General features: G+C 36.5%; 1 protein-coding gene across 1 annotated transcript in view; it reads right to left on the reverse strand.

Annotated features, from left to right (window-relative positions):
• ulk4 (unc-51 like kinase 4) overlaps nt 1-16600 on the reverse strand; it is a 321586-nt gene that overhangs the window by 78615 nt on the left and 226371 nt on the right. The window contains exon 32 of the mRNA XM_082150256.1: nt 5059-5164. Coding sequence (XP_082006382.1) covers nt 5059-5164 — 106 coding nt within the window. The remainder of the gene's footprint in view (nt 1-5058; nt 5165-16600) is intronic.

Genomic DNA, 16600 nt, shown 5'->3' on the forward strand with positions numbered 1-16600 from the left:
TCCATTTAGGCTATGTTGATTATGAAAAGTGAACAGCACGAGTAAGATATGATGTGCAATGTATCGGGAGACATAGAGTGGGTCAGACATGATTTTGACCACTTCATTACGTTTTGCTTTGTAGAAAGCCTTTCTTTAAAGTGAATTTCGTTTTGTATAAATTGTTTCTTAATTTATATAAAAAAAAAAATATCATAAAATTATTAAAAAAACTATATATAATAAATAGGAAGCAAATATAGCAGACAATAATCATGCAACATGACAGAGGCGCCTGCGCTGTCACTTGCATTGCTCGTGAACTGGAGCGCATCTCATCATAAATTAACCGAAACTCAGTGTATGCCTCACAGACATGAGAAATACATCGAATCTTGAAATGTCTTTAATGGCCGGTTCAGATTACACGTTTTTTTTATCTTATGCGATAGTCACTGTGTCAGATTACACGATTTTGACTCCTAAAATCGTGTCGTGTCGTGGACAAGAACCATGTCAGACTACACGTTTCTTCCAGACCAGTCATCGCGTGTCGTCTATGAAGACGCGCGTGAAGGCGAAACTAGTAGCGCCTGACTTCCGGAAACGAACGTAAACAAACAATGGATGAAGCGGCGATTTTCCTATTGGCTGTCTTGTGTTCAGAAAAAGATAAAAAAAAGAAAGAAAACCCGACAATGGACACGTTCTTGGATTGCACGAAGAGGACAGTATGGACTGTCAATCCTTCAAAGAGAACTTGAGGTAAAATATGTTTCACACACACTCGCTCGCTCGCTCATTCACACACACTCTCTCGCTCATTCACACACACTCACGCATTCTCACTTGTAACACACATACATAATCACACTCACACAAACAAGTTTCTCTATAGCGAAGTACAATTTAATGAATGATTAGTTAGCTTAATGCTAATTCCAGTCAGTTACTCACCGGGTTGCTACTTCTGCTATTTTTCGCCAGCATTTTTCTTTTTTAATTCTGTCATGGTACTCTCTCGATGAAACATCATACAGGCAGGAGTACTGTTGCCACAGCTCCACGAACCTTTCCTCCATTTCGTAATTCCACTTAGCAACACCATCGTCTCTATTTCGTTTCGGCATTTTTGAAAGCTGTGTATGGAAATGCGTCTGTGCTCCTATTGGTCAATGTCACATGTGATAGAACCCGTCGTGGAGGACCGGGAAAAAAATTTAAACATGCTAGTCTTTTTGTCGTGGTGTCGTGAAGCATCGCAGACGCAACGTAGGCTGTCGCCCGCTATGACACACTATACGAGATGAAACGATCGAATCTTGCGTCCCGACGCCCGTTGTCGTATACGAATTCCCACGACACTCTAAGTCAAACGGATCGTGGCAAAATCGGGCTAAAAACGTGTAATCTGAACCGGCCATAAGGCGAGACACGGCAGGCAAAAACATTGATTTTTCATGCAGTGGTCAGTTTTGAGATTTTGGCCGAGTTTACTCCTTCAATATGTATTCTTTCAAGCTGCTATAAAGAAAACGCTGAAAATATATATTACGATGTTTATTTTATTACATTTTGTTTACTTGCGGCAGTAAGTTTCTCCCGAATTTACCAGGAAGTTAGTATTCCAACACGACACGCCGTCTCCGTCTGTTCACTGAAGTCTGTCATGACCGGGATCGTTGTAAAGCTCTGATTCTCATGCACAACGCTATGTAAACCAAATATGGGCATTTCCTTTCTATCAGTAACCAATCGTGAATGTCCAAAGGGGGATTTAAAGCTAACGACGAAATCTCATTTAGAACTATTAAATCTTTAACTGCCGTTTTCTCAAAATAATTTTTTTGCGTTTTTTTGTCATTCTCCAGTAGAAACATCTCAGCCTATGTAGCACCTATGTACACCAAACTTTCCAGTTATACACTTAGCATTATTCTAAAGATCTGTTCAGAGGGATTTGTTAATAAATCATTCCTGGCCTGATTTATGTGACATTTTAATTACATTTTTTTTTCGAAAATCGATATTTTAAGGCTATGGACAGTATATTTTGATTTCCTAGGTAATGAAAGCATATATCCTGAAATCCCTCTGAACATCTTTTTTCATCTTGTGTGTAATCAAAATGAAAAAATAATTTTGCGTCTGGCTTTATCATATTTTCAGATATATCTACTGAAAAAATATGCAAAATTGCACATATTTAATGGGATAATACCTAATTTGCATAATTAAACATACAAATTTCAAAAACTTGTAAAAAAAATTTTTTATGAACTTGTGTAAGTAATGAACTGAGGAAGTTTCATGGTGATATCTATTATTTTAAAATTTTACCCTATTCACCTGTAGTGTCTCGCCTTAAACGAAACAATTCAAAACGAAAATAAATAGGCTACTCTCTGATTATGTAATCCATGTGCATTTCTCTCTATATAGGCGCGTTCACTACGGAGATGGCGATCGTCAACTTCATCTTTGCAGCCGACAGAAAACACTAGTTTATTAATAAAATCAATGCACGCGTCACCGGATTTACAAATGCACATCTAGCTTGTTGCACGCTTGTTGTCGAAATAACGAGATATTATGTTGAAATAACATTATTAGCCTAATAATAATAAATCTTTAATCAATATTTGATTGAATGCTGAATGTTGTGCTTGGTCAATTTAATAAAATTAATACTTTAATTGTGACAATTAAAATAATTGAATATTAAATATTAAGTGGCCAATTTTTGTAATAGTATGGGCTCGGGTAGGGTCGGGCTTGATTTTTTGGGCCCAATTTAAGCTCTTAACTCAAAGTACCGGTAGGTTCAAAGTCTCTGTGCGTGTGTATGTGTGTGCGTGTGTGTGTGTGTGTGTGTGTCTCATGGCAATGCATGTCCCATATGTTTCCACTTCAGATCTGCTGCGTGAGATCACGTGAGGCGCTTCCTCTGGCACGATAATCTTAATAACATTTTGTAGTGTGTGGTGCACCGCGATTTTCAAACCTTGTAGTGTGAGCATGTTTAAGATTTGAGGGACGAAAATCTGCAAAGATTCTCCTTAAGTGTGTGCTGCAACCAGATTTCAAAATCGGTAAGGATTTTAAAACTCCTGTAGTGTGAGCCAGGCTTAAGGGGCTGTTTACACCTGGCCACTTCATGCATTTTCTCAGATCGGATAGCTATCAGATTTATCAAAACGATTCCATTTACACCTGGTTACATAAATGTGTTATGTAAATCCAATCTTCAATTCCCACGATATAAGCATATTTAATGGAGTTCACGTCACTGAAAGCAACAGATATGAGCAGCATTTTATTGCTCATCAGCTAATTTCAAAATCAAAGACCGCAATAAGAGAGAGCGGCAACAGTACTGGTAAGATCATTTCGTTCTTTACTTTTAATGAAGCTGATTGTGTGTTAAGCGTCTGCAACTTACTTTCACTTTGATTCGCGATAGTTTGCACGTTGGCTTGATGAATAGATGCTCAGCTGCTCATCTGCGGCGATGCGTGTTGCAGTAGCGTCGTAATATCTGGCTATAAAATGACATATAGCCTATAACACACTCTCATACGTTTATTTTTTAGCATTGTTGGGAGGAGTAAAATTGCCATATGTGGTTTAAAAAACCAGATGCATTTACACTTGCCCAGTTTCGTCTGTAATACAGACCACCTCCTGAAGTGGTTTGAGCGATCGGATTTAAATCCGTCTCAAAAGCGTTTCGGAGGGCATGTGCACCTGGTCTTTTCACGATCGGATAGCTATCCGATCACAGAAAACGCATGAAGTGGCCTTGTGTAAACAGCCCCTAACAGTATATCGCTGTTCACATATTTCAAACTTCTTTTTACTTCTAAGCAAAGAACGAAAAAAAAAAGTATAAAAGAAAGAACTTCATCATAAGTATATCAGGCCCTTAAAGACATACAAAATTGCCACCAAGACCTGCACTTGTGGCAAAAAGTTTCTAAGTAGCAGCAATGAGATCCAAATTTTCAAAATATTCGCAATATGATATTTGGACCAAATCCTGAAGTTATAGTCCGAATTATAACCATAAAATCTGATTTGGTTGAAAATAATTTTATTAAAGGAACAACAAGGATGTAGAACCGGTGACATAATTTGCTTGGTAAACTCATGGTCACCCGTCCCAGCTACAGCTCTCTTTCTGAGGTGAGTGCTAAGAACGTGTTACTTAACGTAGTCAACGTGAATCTCATCTTCTCTAGAACCACATGAGCACGTAAGTGTGAACCGACACACTTTTTTTTTTTTTTTTACCAAGGTGCCCCCTCTTCAAACCATGTTGAATGTGAAGTGTGTGTGTGAATCTGACTCATCTCCTTTTGAAAAAACACAAACACGACACACACAAACACACACCCCCGCACACTTCAGCGTCCATCTCGCCTTAGCGTGCGGCGAAGACAGGCATGCAGGTCCAAAACTGTCAACATAAGTAAGGCTATAGGAATCCATTATTCAATAATTCAGCACAGGGAGCTGATAGCGTCAGGGTGAGACTGGGCATTCACACGGCAGGCTGGGGGGAATACAAAAAAAACAGCCTTGCATGGTCATGAACAGAGAGACAACACACAGCAACTTGTGCAGATGAGAGAATGAGTAGAGGCTAGATAGCACCAGATGAAAACAGAAAGAGAGAGGCGGCTTTTTAAGATGCCCAAGCCTGGATGGTGGGTGATATGAGGGCTAGAGGGGTGGGACACTAAGTAGATGTGGGCTACAGGGCCACCACACAAGAGTCCATGCTGATAAAAGCAGCAGTATCTGGTGAAAGCCCTTTAAAAAGGCAGCTGAACACCCTCCCCCTCCATCAGAGTCACACGCGAGAGTCAGACAGCGAGATGAGAGCAATAAGGGTCTGGTAATGGAATGAAAACACTCCAAAACAAAACAAGGGCAGCTCTCTGAATGCAGGCCCTTTTCATGTGTGTGGCAGTGTCTGGGTGAAAAGACTGTGTGGGTTTGTGCTTTCTGGTTCAGAGAAGGCTAGAAACCGCAGGGCCGATATATCAAAGCAAGTGACGTTCAGATGCACTGCACCTTGCTGGTAGAACGGTCGGAGGTCCGTGCCCTTCTGTCCAATCAAATTGCTGAGGAGAGCCATGGCGTTCTGCATCATGCCGCCAACTGTGTTATTCTGGTGCTCCTAAAAAAAAGAGAACATCTTATTACAATCTCCAAATATCTGAAAAAAAATAAAAATTATATAAAAAAAAAAACATTTTTGTTATAAAATGTTACAATCAGTTTGGATGAAGACGTTTTGAATGAATCAAAGCTCTGTGTAAATTAGTGGATTTAACTGTGACCACGTATAACCTGAATTCTACACAGTTTGAAATGTTTAGTAGTGGATCTTGCTGAATCTTGCTGGATCTTACTAGATACGTCATTATGCGACAGGAAGCTCTCGCTCCAGGCTGCCATTAGTGCGCAATTACAGGTAATAATGTTGTAAATAATGTTCAGTTTCTTGCACAGACTGATCGTGTCTCTACATAAGATCTTAACGTATCGTTAGGAGCCATGGGTATTAATTTTGTTGTCACTGTATGGGTTTTTTTTTTTTTTTTTTTTAAGTGACAGTAGCCATTGACTTGCATTATACAAAATCACCAAGAACCATGGTTTCAGATAAAAATCCTCTTTACTGGTCAACTGAAGAAGAAAAAAAGTCACCTACATCTTGGATGACCTGAGGGTGAGTAAATTAACAGCAAATTTTCATTTTGGGGTGAACTATTAAAATGACTAAATATTTTTGAGCTTATTTGTTTTAATACAAAAGATGTACCAGTGGGTACATATTAGCTTAAATATTGTCTCAGACCAAGGGGGCCTTGGAGTGAAAAAAGTTGAGCCACTGTTTTAAATGATCAGGCTGGGTGGATGATACAGTAAATACGGCAACAACAACAACAAAAATCCATAGATTCACATTGAAGAAGGAATCATATATTGACCTGAATGACATATGACTTGGGGGGAAATGAAGGGTGTTATGGAATACAACGTACAGTATTTAGTGACTGTAATCTAATTATACTGTATTTTTAAGTAGTCTAAAAGGATACAGACACTGACTATTAATTACATTCCAAGTACTAATTACATATTAAATGGTTTACACACATTTTGAAAGTATTATTTTATAAAATTCATTTAAAACATGAATTACGACCATACATCTCTAGTGCGACAGAGGAATGCAAGGCTAAGTGCAATATGTTGAGTGGAAAAATGTAAACGTTTTCTGTGAAATGCAAGTTCTTCATTAAAGAACGTTCAACCACTGTAAGCTCAACAGTGATCTGGAATTTATCATAGAATGAGACTCACAATGCTGAGGTACACAAGCAGACATATCTGCACACATACACTGGTTTCAAGCAATTTGCCCTCTGGTTTGAAAGTGTTTGTAGGTTTTAGAAAGTAACATGAAAGTAATTTGAAATCTGATCACATTTTCAATAATGTAATGAGTAACATAATTTGTATTATTATTATTAATAATAATAATAATAATAATATTATTATATTTCTAAAATACTAATATCATTAATGCTATTTTAAAAATGTGTTTTAAAGTATTTAGTGATCAGTAACAGTTAATCAAATGAAGTGGATTACTTTTTAAGAGTTACTTATCAAAAGGCATCTTTACACAGATGATGTAAGGCGGCTCTGTGCCTGCTCACAATTCTGTGAAATAATAATGCATAAAAGCCATTAAATTAGCGACTTAATTATGCCCACCTTAGCCCCTAAAAGTATACCATTTAAATACATTTATGTTTTTTACATTTACATTTATGGTATACAGTAAATACCAGTTTCAGAGGCACTTCTGTGCCAACTATTTATTCTAGTTTTATTTACTTATGTATCATTGGTTATTTGTATTGCTGTTGCCACCATTTTGTAAACAAAATAAGACTATGCAGTACAATGCAGTCCAATGATTTTAGCATAGTAATTTTGGCATTTCATTCCCAAAACCATGATAAAATCACTGAAACATAAGCCTTGCTCATCGCTTTAATCCAAGACTATATAGCACTTCCAATGAGACAAAAAGTCTGCTATAAAACGAGTAATAGGAAAAAGTACTTCCACTCTTGTGTAAGCGTCTGCTATTTTCAGGAGTGGAGAGTGAATCTAACCAGAGAGGGCAGAGGTGCTGCCAGATAGAGAGAGACAAGGCTCTGCCCTTCTCATCTCTCCCCCAGGGTGGACACCCGAGGCTGGGTGAGGCCAACAGGGGGAGCTGGCTAAGGCCGGAGGTGTAGGGACGGTGTTGTCTAGGTCTTTCCACTCTAGGGTCAAAGACACTGTCTAATCCTACAGCGAGCTCAGGTCCAGGGGCCGATTAAAAACATGATAAACAGACAAAGAAGAGCAGAAAGAAGGCAGAAGAAGGAGGGGAAAAATCGATGGGGGTTTTAATTAGAGGTCTGAGCGAGGCTTGGGAGGGAAAGAGAGAGCGAGAAAGGGAGATAAAGAGAGAGAAAGAGGGGTCTGGCCAACTCTACTGGCTGACAGAAAGCTAGAGAAGGGTATGTCTGTCTCAGGGGAATCTCCGAGCCTCTCCACAGGCTGTGCAAGAATTTTCAAGGCCTGGAATCATTACTTTTTCCACTTTATTTCCGCACGGAGCCTCGGGAGAGGAGTGGAGGGGTCGTGCATTCATCAGGAACCTTCAGTCCATACATAAATATAGTACACACACACAAACTGCAGGAGAGACAATGAGGAAACGTTTAATATTGGGAGTGTGCTGAAAATAGCCTGTTTAACAAAAACAGTTCATCTTGATGTCACAGGCTACATCTACATTAATCCGGATACATTTGAAAATGCCGTTTTCTCATTGTGATTGTAGTGTGGACTGTGACAATAAAGGTATTCAAAGATGATGACGCGTTTAGTCATGCGATGTATATTGTACCTAAAGATATCTATGGTTATACCAGCATGTGTCAGCTATGTGCTATTCACTTGCACAGTGTTGGTTAAGATAAATATGACTTTGTACAATCTTCATATTACATTCCTGCAAAGATGACAGGAAACTGCTGTCTTGCATCAAAAGTGGTCAGTTGTGTACCATACATGGGATTGCGATTGAAAGCGACCTGGATGGACCAGTAAGTGGTGAGATATTTTGCTCATAAAATATGAATAGCGTGATAACTTCTTTGTGTCTGCTCTCTGTATCACCTCAGTGAGCTTTTATTATATTTATGTTAATTAGAAAATTAGAAAATAACAACAACGATCCAATCAACTCCAGATGGACAAATGCCTTGCCATTTTTTCTCCTGTTCGAGAAGCCATTTCAGTCAGATATACGTTATAATAGACACTTCAAATTCAATAATATTGAGTACTGACACTATTGGATAACAATGAAACTTGGACTGGACTTACTAAATTGCGCTGGATAATGAATTGAATCAACAGTGAATGGACTTGAGCTTAATAATAACACTATTGCCTTCTGTAGAGCTTCTTGTAGCTGAATTAAGCTTGATTCATAATATAATGAACTTTGCAGTGTTACTGTAAACCTTATTTAATGTTAAACTGAGTTTGCTTCATAATTAATTAACTTTGCAACATCCACATTAAATAGAATCAACATTGAACTAATTGAGCTGAATAATAAACTAGGTCTATCCGCTAATAGTCAAGTAAATGTTAGTTGATGAGAAAATGCTTCGTCAACCAAACTGTAATTAGTTGGTTAGTCACAGGAGAAAAAAAACAAACAAACACAGGAAGTGGCGAAGTAAAGCAGTCCGTGAGGGACCGATCATAAACATGGCTGGTTCTTGTGGTAATTACAGTATGTCGTGCCGGAAATCCAAATGTTTGCACATCATTTATCGACTTCAAACATGGCTTATCATTTGAAACATGTAAGTAGCAGCCTAACGTTAGCCACCACATGGCCTCTCGCTCTAACATTATCATTAACCTAGATAAATGTGCACTATTATTAGGCACATACCCAAGTGTTTGTGTGGAAGATAAATTAGTACAGCACTACATGACGTTTAACTTAACTTGCATTTCTCTCTATAGGCGCATCCACTATACTGCGGAGATGACAATCAGAGTTGTCAACTTCATCTTTGCAGCCGACACTGATAATTGAGTAGTTCATTGATAAATTATTTATGGCTGCACGATTAATCGTAATGAAACCGCGCGCGATTTGGCAAAGGCTGCGATTATTTTATGCGTAGTTTGTCTGTGCAGTATGGCTGGTTGGTAGTAAATGCTGAGCATTTTGCTAAATATATGCACTGTGCATTAAAGGTATAGCGGAGGATCTTTCCAAATTTTAGATAAGACCCGCCCTCTCCACTTTTTGAAAAGTTTGATTGATTCACCAGAATGATTGACAATTAGGAGGACCAATAGTATAGGTTACCCACCAGGAAGTAAAACATCCTCCGCTATACCTTTAAGTAAATTTTTCTAGACGACTAATGAGTTTTTGGAAACGCATTACTTGGACACAGTCACCTCTGATAACAGATTACTCTACATTACAATGTAGACACAAGCATTTTCCACAAAGCTGCTTTAAAAACGATGTGTATTGTGAAAAGCGCAATACAAATAAATGTGAATTGAATCGAAATGAATAATGATGTCAGACTGAGTCTAGTACATCATATGCCCCACATATTTTGAGCAGAAGGATGGAGTAAATAAAATCGCAAAATAAGTATTATTTTATTAGGGTATCTGTACTTTTACTAAAGTACTTGATTTGAGTACTTCGGTACAGTTATACATGCGTTACCATGGCAGATGCCCCTCAGAAAAGTTTCTTACTAGAAACTAGAAAAACCAGTGTTTGACCCACTAATCCCATATAATACATTAAATAGAAATGTCTATTATATATATATATATATATATATATATATATATATATATATATATATATATATATATATGACTAATGGTTTTTATATTCCCCTGTTGTGATACGCTATATTAAAGAGGAAATATTCAGAACACTGTCTTACACTTCCATCTATTACTACCTTAAAAACAGCCTCCTTTTATTTTTTATTTTATTGACAAGAACAGCTAAAAGCTTTAAGTGCACTTTTCTTGTTCAGAAAGTGTGGCTGCGAGTACATCTCAGCTCTCAAGAACATTCATGTTTTGTTTTTTTCTGTCCAATCTATAGTGACGGGTCACATTCAACAGAAAGCCTTGGCAGTGAAGGAAGCAGTGTTGGAGTAATTCATTAAAGTTTCCCCTCTCTGATACTATACAATGACACTACAATGATACAGCCTGAAAAGAACTCTTTCTTTCTTTAAGTAGTTTGTGGTTACCTTGATCTTTAACTAACTAGAGTAAAGAATTTAAGAAAGTAAAATAAATCACAGGATTTTCATGCATCCTTTCGTTCTTATTATTACCAATGTTGAAAAGAGTCTTTGCAGTTTAATATTTTTGTGGAAACCACTTTTTCAGGATTCTTTGATGAATAGAAAGTTCAAAGGACAATTTTTTTTTTAAGTCTATAGTAACATTATAAATGTCTATACTGCCACTTTAGATGAATTTATTGTGTCCTTGCCGAATAAAAGTACTCTTAAATTAATTCATTATTATGACTTTTTAAATCTTACTTACCCCAAACTTTTGAATGGAAGTGTATCACGGTCTTCAACACTGATGATAATAAGAAATATATCTTAAGCACCAAATCATATTAGAATGATTTCTGAAGGATCATGTGACTGAAGACTGGAGTAATTAATGCTGATAAAAAAAAAAAAAAAAAAAAAAAAAAAAAAAAAAAAAATATATATATATATATACTAAAATAGAAATGTTCTTTTAAAATTGTAATAATATTTCACAATATTACTGTTTTTACTGTATTTTTCATCAAATAAATGCAGACTTGGTGAGCATAATAGACTTTTTCAACCACATTAAAACTTTTGACCAGCTCTCTGGATGACACGTGAGTTGTATGTCCAAAACAGACTGATTCCTAAAATAATCTTCATAGAGCTGAATAGGCTGGAATATACGTTAAACAACTCATCCTTTGTCATCAGTATTAGTCTTTTTTCTGATAAAAGTTTCGACCAATAAGGCGCTTTGGGATTTGGGATTCACTCGCCTCAGCACATTTACACAATTCAAATGTTCGGTAAGCGGTAATCCCTTCGCTTGTTACAGCAAACAGGCCCAAACCTCTGTGTGGAGGGCAGATTGTGAACTGGAAGGGCAGCAGTATTGAGGGATTGGGATTAAAGGGGATGTGAGGCTGTAGCTAACATCTCTTACGGCTCACCAGCTTGCTGAGATGGCCAAAGTCGTCACACAAACCTCTCTCTCCTTGTTCATTAGCGATTTCTTGTTCATTAGAGTCCATGGCTTCCTTTCATGTCCTCTCAGGGCTCATGAGGATGAATGGACCGCATCTGAATTATACTGAGACTCCAGTTTAGTCTGGCCTCCAAAGAAAGTTTAATAACGAGACAGTAGACTCAGAGAAGGGTGGTAAGTTTAATTGATAAAAAGGATCGCTTTGCTCCTGATTTTTCTGAGATATAGGGTAGTATTGAATTTTCTGTTCACTGGGTAGTAATAATGGCATTATTATTTTTATTTTTTGTCGTTACATCAAGGACTATAACTTCATACCGAGGAATGTTACTTCAGAGACTTCAAAGGCTATTATGGCCTTTTTGCATTTATTATTGATATTATTGACGTTGAAGCAATGACAGTAAGCGATAGGAGAGGCGATCAGGAAAGGACCACAAGTCAAGAATCATGGCTATGGTCACACTTCACAATAAGGTTTCATTAGTTAACGTTAGTAACTACTTTAGTTACAGCAAACTAAGAATTAACAATACTTCTACGGTCTTTATTAATCTTAGTTAATGTTAATTTCAACATTTACTAATATATCATTAAAATCAAATGCTGTATTTGTTAACATTAGTTAATGCACTGTAAACTAACATGGACAATCAATGAACAGCTGGAATTTTATTAACTAATATTAACAAAGATTAACAAATACTGTAACAAATGTATTGCTCATTGTTAGTTCATGTTAGTTAATACATTAACCAATGTTAACAAATGAGACCTTATTGTAAAGTGTTACCATAATTGTTCATTGTGATTAATCGCATACTTATTGTGAAATTATAGGTATAGTTCACAAAAAAAATGAAAATTACCCCATGATTTATCATCCTAGGTGATGACTTTCACGACTTTCACGATCATGACTTTCTTCTTTCAGATGAATACAATCAAAGATATATAAAAAAAAATGTCTCCAAGCTTTATAAATGGCAGTGAAGATTTTGAAGCTCAAAAAAGTGCATCTAAGTAATCCATACGGCTCCGGGGGGTTAATAAAGGCCTTCTTAAGCGATGCGTTTGTGTAAGAAAAATATCCATATTTAAAACTTTATAAACTAAAATAACCAGCTTCCGACAGACGGCCGTAGGCATCGATTTATGGCGAAAGAGTAACCCCTGACCTGACACATGATGTATTGACGAACGCAGAAGCGCAGAGGATAGAGCAAAACAAAACACTGGTCACGAAGTCTAAAATTTGAATTTTTAAAGAGAAATTTCGGAGGATTTCGAAATAAAAGAAGAGGAGCTGGAGTTTGTTGCCTAGCTCAATTTGTTTGGACCGCGAGAGGTGTCAAAGCTCATGCTACTCCAACATCGTGGCAGGGGTTACTCTTTTGGAGTAAGTCAACTTGTGTAGGCCGTCTACTGGAAGCTAGTTATTTTAGTCTAATTAGTCTATTTTAGTTTTAAATATGGATTTTTTTTTTTTTTTTTTTTTTTTTTTACAAAAACCCATCGCTTTGCTTCAGAAGGCCTTTATTAACCCCCTAGAGTTGTATGGATTACTTTTATGATGGATGGATGCACTTTTTTGGGCTTCAAAATCTTGTCCCCCATTCACTGCCATTATAAAGCTATAAGAGCTAGGGCATTTTTTAATATAACTCTAATTGTGTTCTTCTGAAAGAAGATAGTCATATACACCTATGACTTGAGGGAAAGTATATCATGTGATAAAATTTTAGGGTGAACTCTCCCTTTAAGCATACATCATTTATCTTGTTTAATGCGTTTATTTTGTCATCATTTCCTATATCCAGCAAAGTAAACTATCAGATTGAAGGATGATTCTCACAAAACTGTATTTTCTGCCAGCTTTTTTCAAGGTAAATGTAGGCGTCTTTTGGAAAAAGGACACCTGAAGAATCCAAAAGGACACCTAATAACCAAATGATACAAGAAGTCCACACCAAACCACACATAAAAAAATAAATAAAAAAACTGAATTCAGAAATCAGTGTACAGTGTGTGTAAAGTGCAACAACAGAGCTTGTTTAGAGATGCTGTGCATCTTGCCTACATTGACTTTTAGCTGTGACTATCAAAAATAAATCATGGCCTTCCAAATGGAACTATTTAAGTGTAATAGTCTACATCTCATTTATCCCAAGAGTTGTTCATTCCATAACATCCTCTCTCATTTTTTGTGAGACATTTTCTAAACAGAGAAAAAGTGCCCTTATTATGCTATTTTAAAGTATCCTCATTTTGTTTTGGAGGTTTCCTACAATAGATTTACATGTATCAAAGCTAAAAAACAACAACAACTCATAATATACATAGCACATAAACTAATTTCTCAAAGAGTCTGAAAACGGTTAGTTTGAAGATTCAGTCTCTCTAAACCCCTCCTTTCCTCGAGACGACTCTACTCTGATTGGTCCGATGGCAGAGTCTGTTGTGATTGGTCTACCTCTTACAGCACGTGTCGGAAACGAAACGACCATTATCATATCTGAATTTTAGCTCTGGAGGCTTCCTCATTGCTTGTTACACAGTGATACTCACAGTATTTATGAAAAAAAAAATTTCGTATCAATTCTAGTGCGAGTCCTCATCCTTTTGAAGTTGATGCAAAGTGAATTTGCTTAAGTAGCGTAGAAAACAGCGTCTTCTTGACATATCGACAACATAAACCAAACTCTTCCAGGCCTCAGCTACAACTACAGTGTTTGAGGGCGGGGCAAAGTAGACATTGTTTGTGAGCAGCCAATGAAGACCATAGGCTGCAATTATGCAAATTTAACATTTTTACGTAGGTATGTAACAGTGAAACTGGAATTACTAATGACGCGTTTCAGCAGTTCAGAATCAATTCTTTCTTTTAGGAGACAATAATGTTATTTGTCATGCACTTTGATCTTTAAAACTTTGCAGACCTTTAACATTCACAAGCAGCTATATTACACACTGCATGAAAGGTAATATTCAAAAAAGCATAATAGGACAAACCAATGATTATCATAATCTCTAAATATGACTCATTATCTATCTCTAGATATTACTCATTCAAATGAAATCTACGAAACTTTGAATTTATTTTAATTGCCCCCTCAGGCAAAATAGAAGCAAGAACGCAAGATAGAATGCTTAGAAAAGAAAATGTTGAGATAAAAACAAATCCAAGTATGACTTAGTAAGCACGAATAATTACTTTGTAATCGATACTGGCCAGAATATTTTATCGGTGTATCCTTACCAAATAGTTCAGGAATTATCTACTGAGGCAGAGCTAAAGTTTAATGAATTTATCAATATGAAAATGAGCACACTTTGAAAACCAAAACCGCTGTTTGATTTAATCTCCAGCCAGACAACAGCAACTGACTCAATAAAGTGGAGCTTAACTGCTTTGCTATACTGCTGGAGAATTTCCAAAACAAACGCTATCTGTGAAAAAATAAAATAAAAAAGACAAACACAGATGGATGTTACAGGTCTGAGATGAGCCCACCTTACTGGCACAGTGTTAAAATCAGCAGCAAATGTGATTACAGACCACAGGTCAGTGCATAAGTGAGAGAAATCGGGTAAATGAAGACAACAGGTGTGTGCAGTCAGCTCATTGCATGGTGAGGAAGTAACTGCCACTGATTTTGACATTCAGATGTAATATTCTGTTGTATTAATGCATTGCTGACTTCAAGATTACTTGTTGACATTGTGTTAATAATATTGGTAACACTTTTCAATAAAGTTCCATTTGTTCACATTAGTTAACTACATAAGTCAACATGAACTAAAACTGCATTTCTTAATCTTTACTATTGTTCATTAACTAACGTTATCAAAAATTAATAAACATTGTAACAAACGTATTGCTCATTGTTAATTAACGCATTAAGTTAACTAATGGGGCCTTATTTTAAAATGTTACCATATTTTTTTGCATTAAAATGGCCAAAAAATGTAATACTTTGATTGAATACTTGATTTTTATTTGGTTGGTTTGGCTGATGGAAATGTATATCCTTTGGAAAATGAAATTACAGTGCATGAAACTCTCTGGAATTATGGCTAACATTAACCTTGAACAGGTCTTTTAATGCGATGGCAATTTGTCACTTCAGGTAATGGGAACGTCAAAGGCTCAATCATCAGATACTTCTTGGAAATCTGCTGGCTCTGAATTGCTGCTGGGCAGCTCAACAATGACCATTTATCAGAAAGTAAAATAAAAATAAAAAAATAAAAAATCTGAAGCATTTTTTTTGCCAAGCTCTTCAGATATTGATATTTGTCTCCATATTTTGTCTTTTTTTAAAATAAATCATTACTATTGGTCATCCTTAACATCTGAAACATTTTACCAATGGAAAGTATTAAAAGAGCTAGTGACTAAACCTCAGAACTCCATTGGATCCGCAAACTGTCTGTAAAACCTCATAACTGGGGTTACTATCATGATAACGAGTGTAATTTTTTCAGTTTTGCCAACTTAATCAGGTTTACAATGTGGACAGAAACCTCAATTTGAGCTTGATTTGGGTAAAATGTTAATAATATAATGACTCATGCAAGTGTCTGACCATACATGAAACCACAATATCACCTTTGACAACACAGTGTTTAATTATTAAAAAAATACAGTGTTTATTTTCCATTTCCCGAAAAGTAGGGGTTTTGGAGATGTGAGGTTTCCGCCCGACAGCGATGATATGTTAGACTGCAGTTCACTGTGGCCTTCTTGAAATAAGTATGTGTGTGTGTTTTTATGTTTTCGATGGGTGGGGGTGGTGTTGACTGTTAACAGTCGATGTAGGGTCCACTCTAATGAGAATGTAACCTGCTGTTGAAAAGGCCTCACATCCACACTCCATTAACTCTGCAACCCAATTACACATTGCACTCTGATAGGTCAGACCCCTACTGGCTCATTTACATAATAACTCAACAGATACTGTAATGGGAACATGCTCAGAGGGAACACAAACGCACACATTTATATTGCTAATTTGCCTTTATATAAATGCCTATAAATACTTTACCAAGTTATGCTTTGCCATTAATACTATATTGTTACAATTAACTAAGATTTTAAACATTAATTCAATAAACATTTGAAATGTTTTTAAGAACATAAGAAATGTATTCTGCAAGGATGCATTCGACTGTTCAAAAACTGATAAAAACAAACAACTGTTTA

The sequence above is a fragment of the Leuciscus leuciscus genome (assembly GCF_965113295.1).
Source record: "Leuciscus leuciscus genome assembly, chromosome: 20".
Lineage (NCBI taxonomy): Eukaryota > Metazoa > Chordata > Actinopteri > Cypriniformes > Leuciscidae > Leuciscus > Leuciscus leuciscus.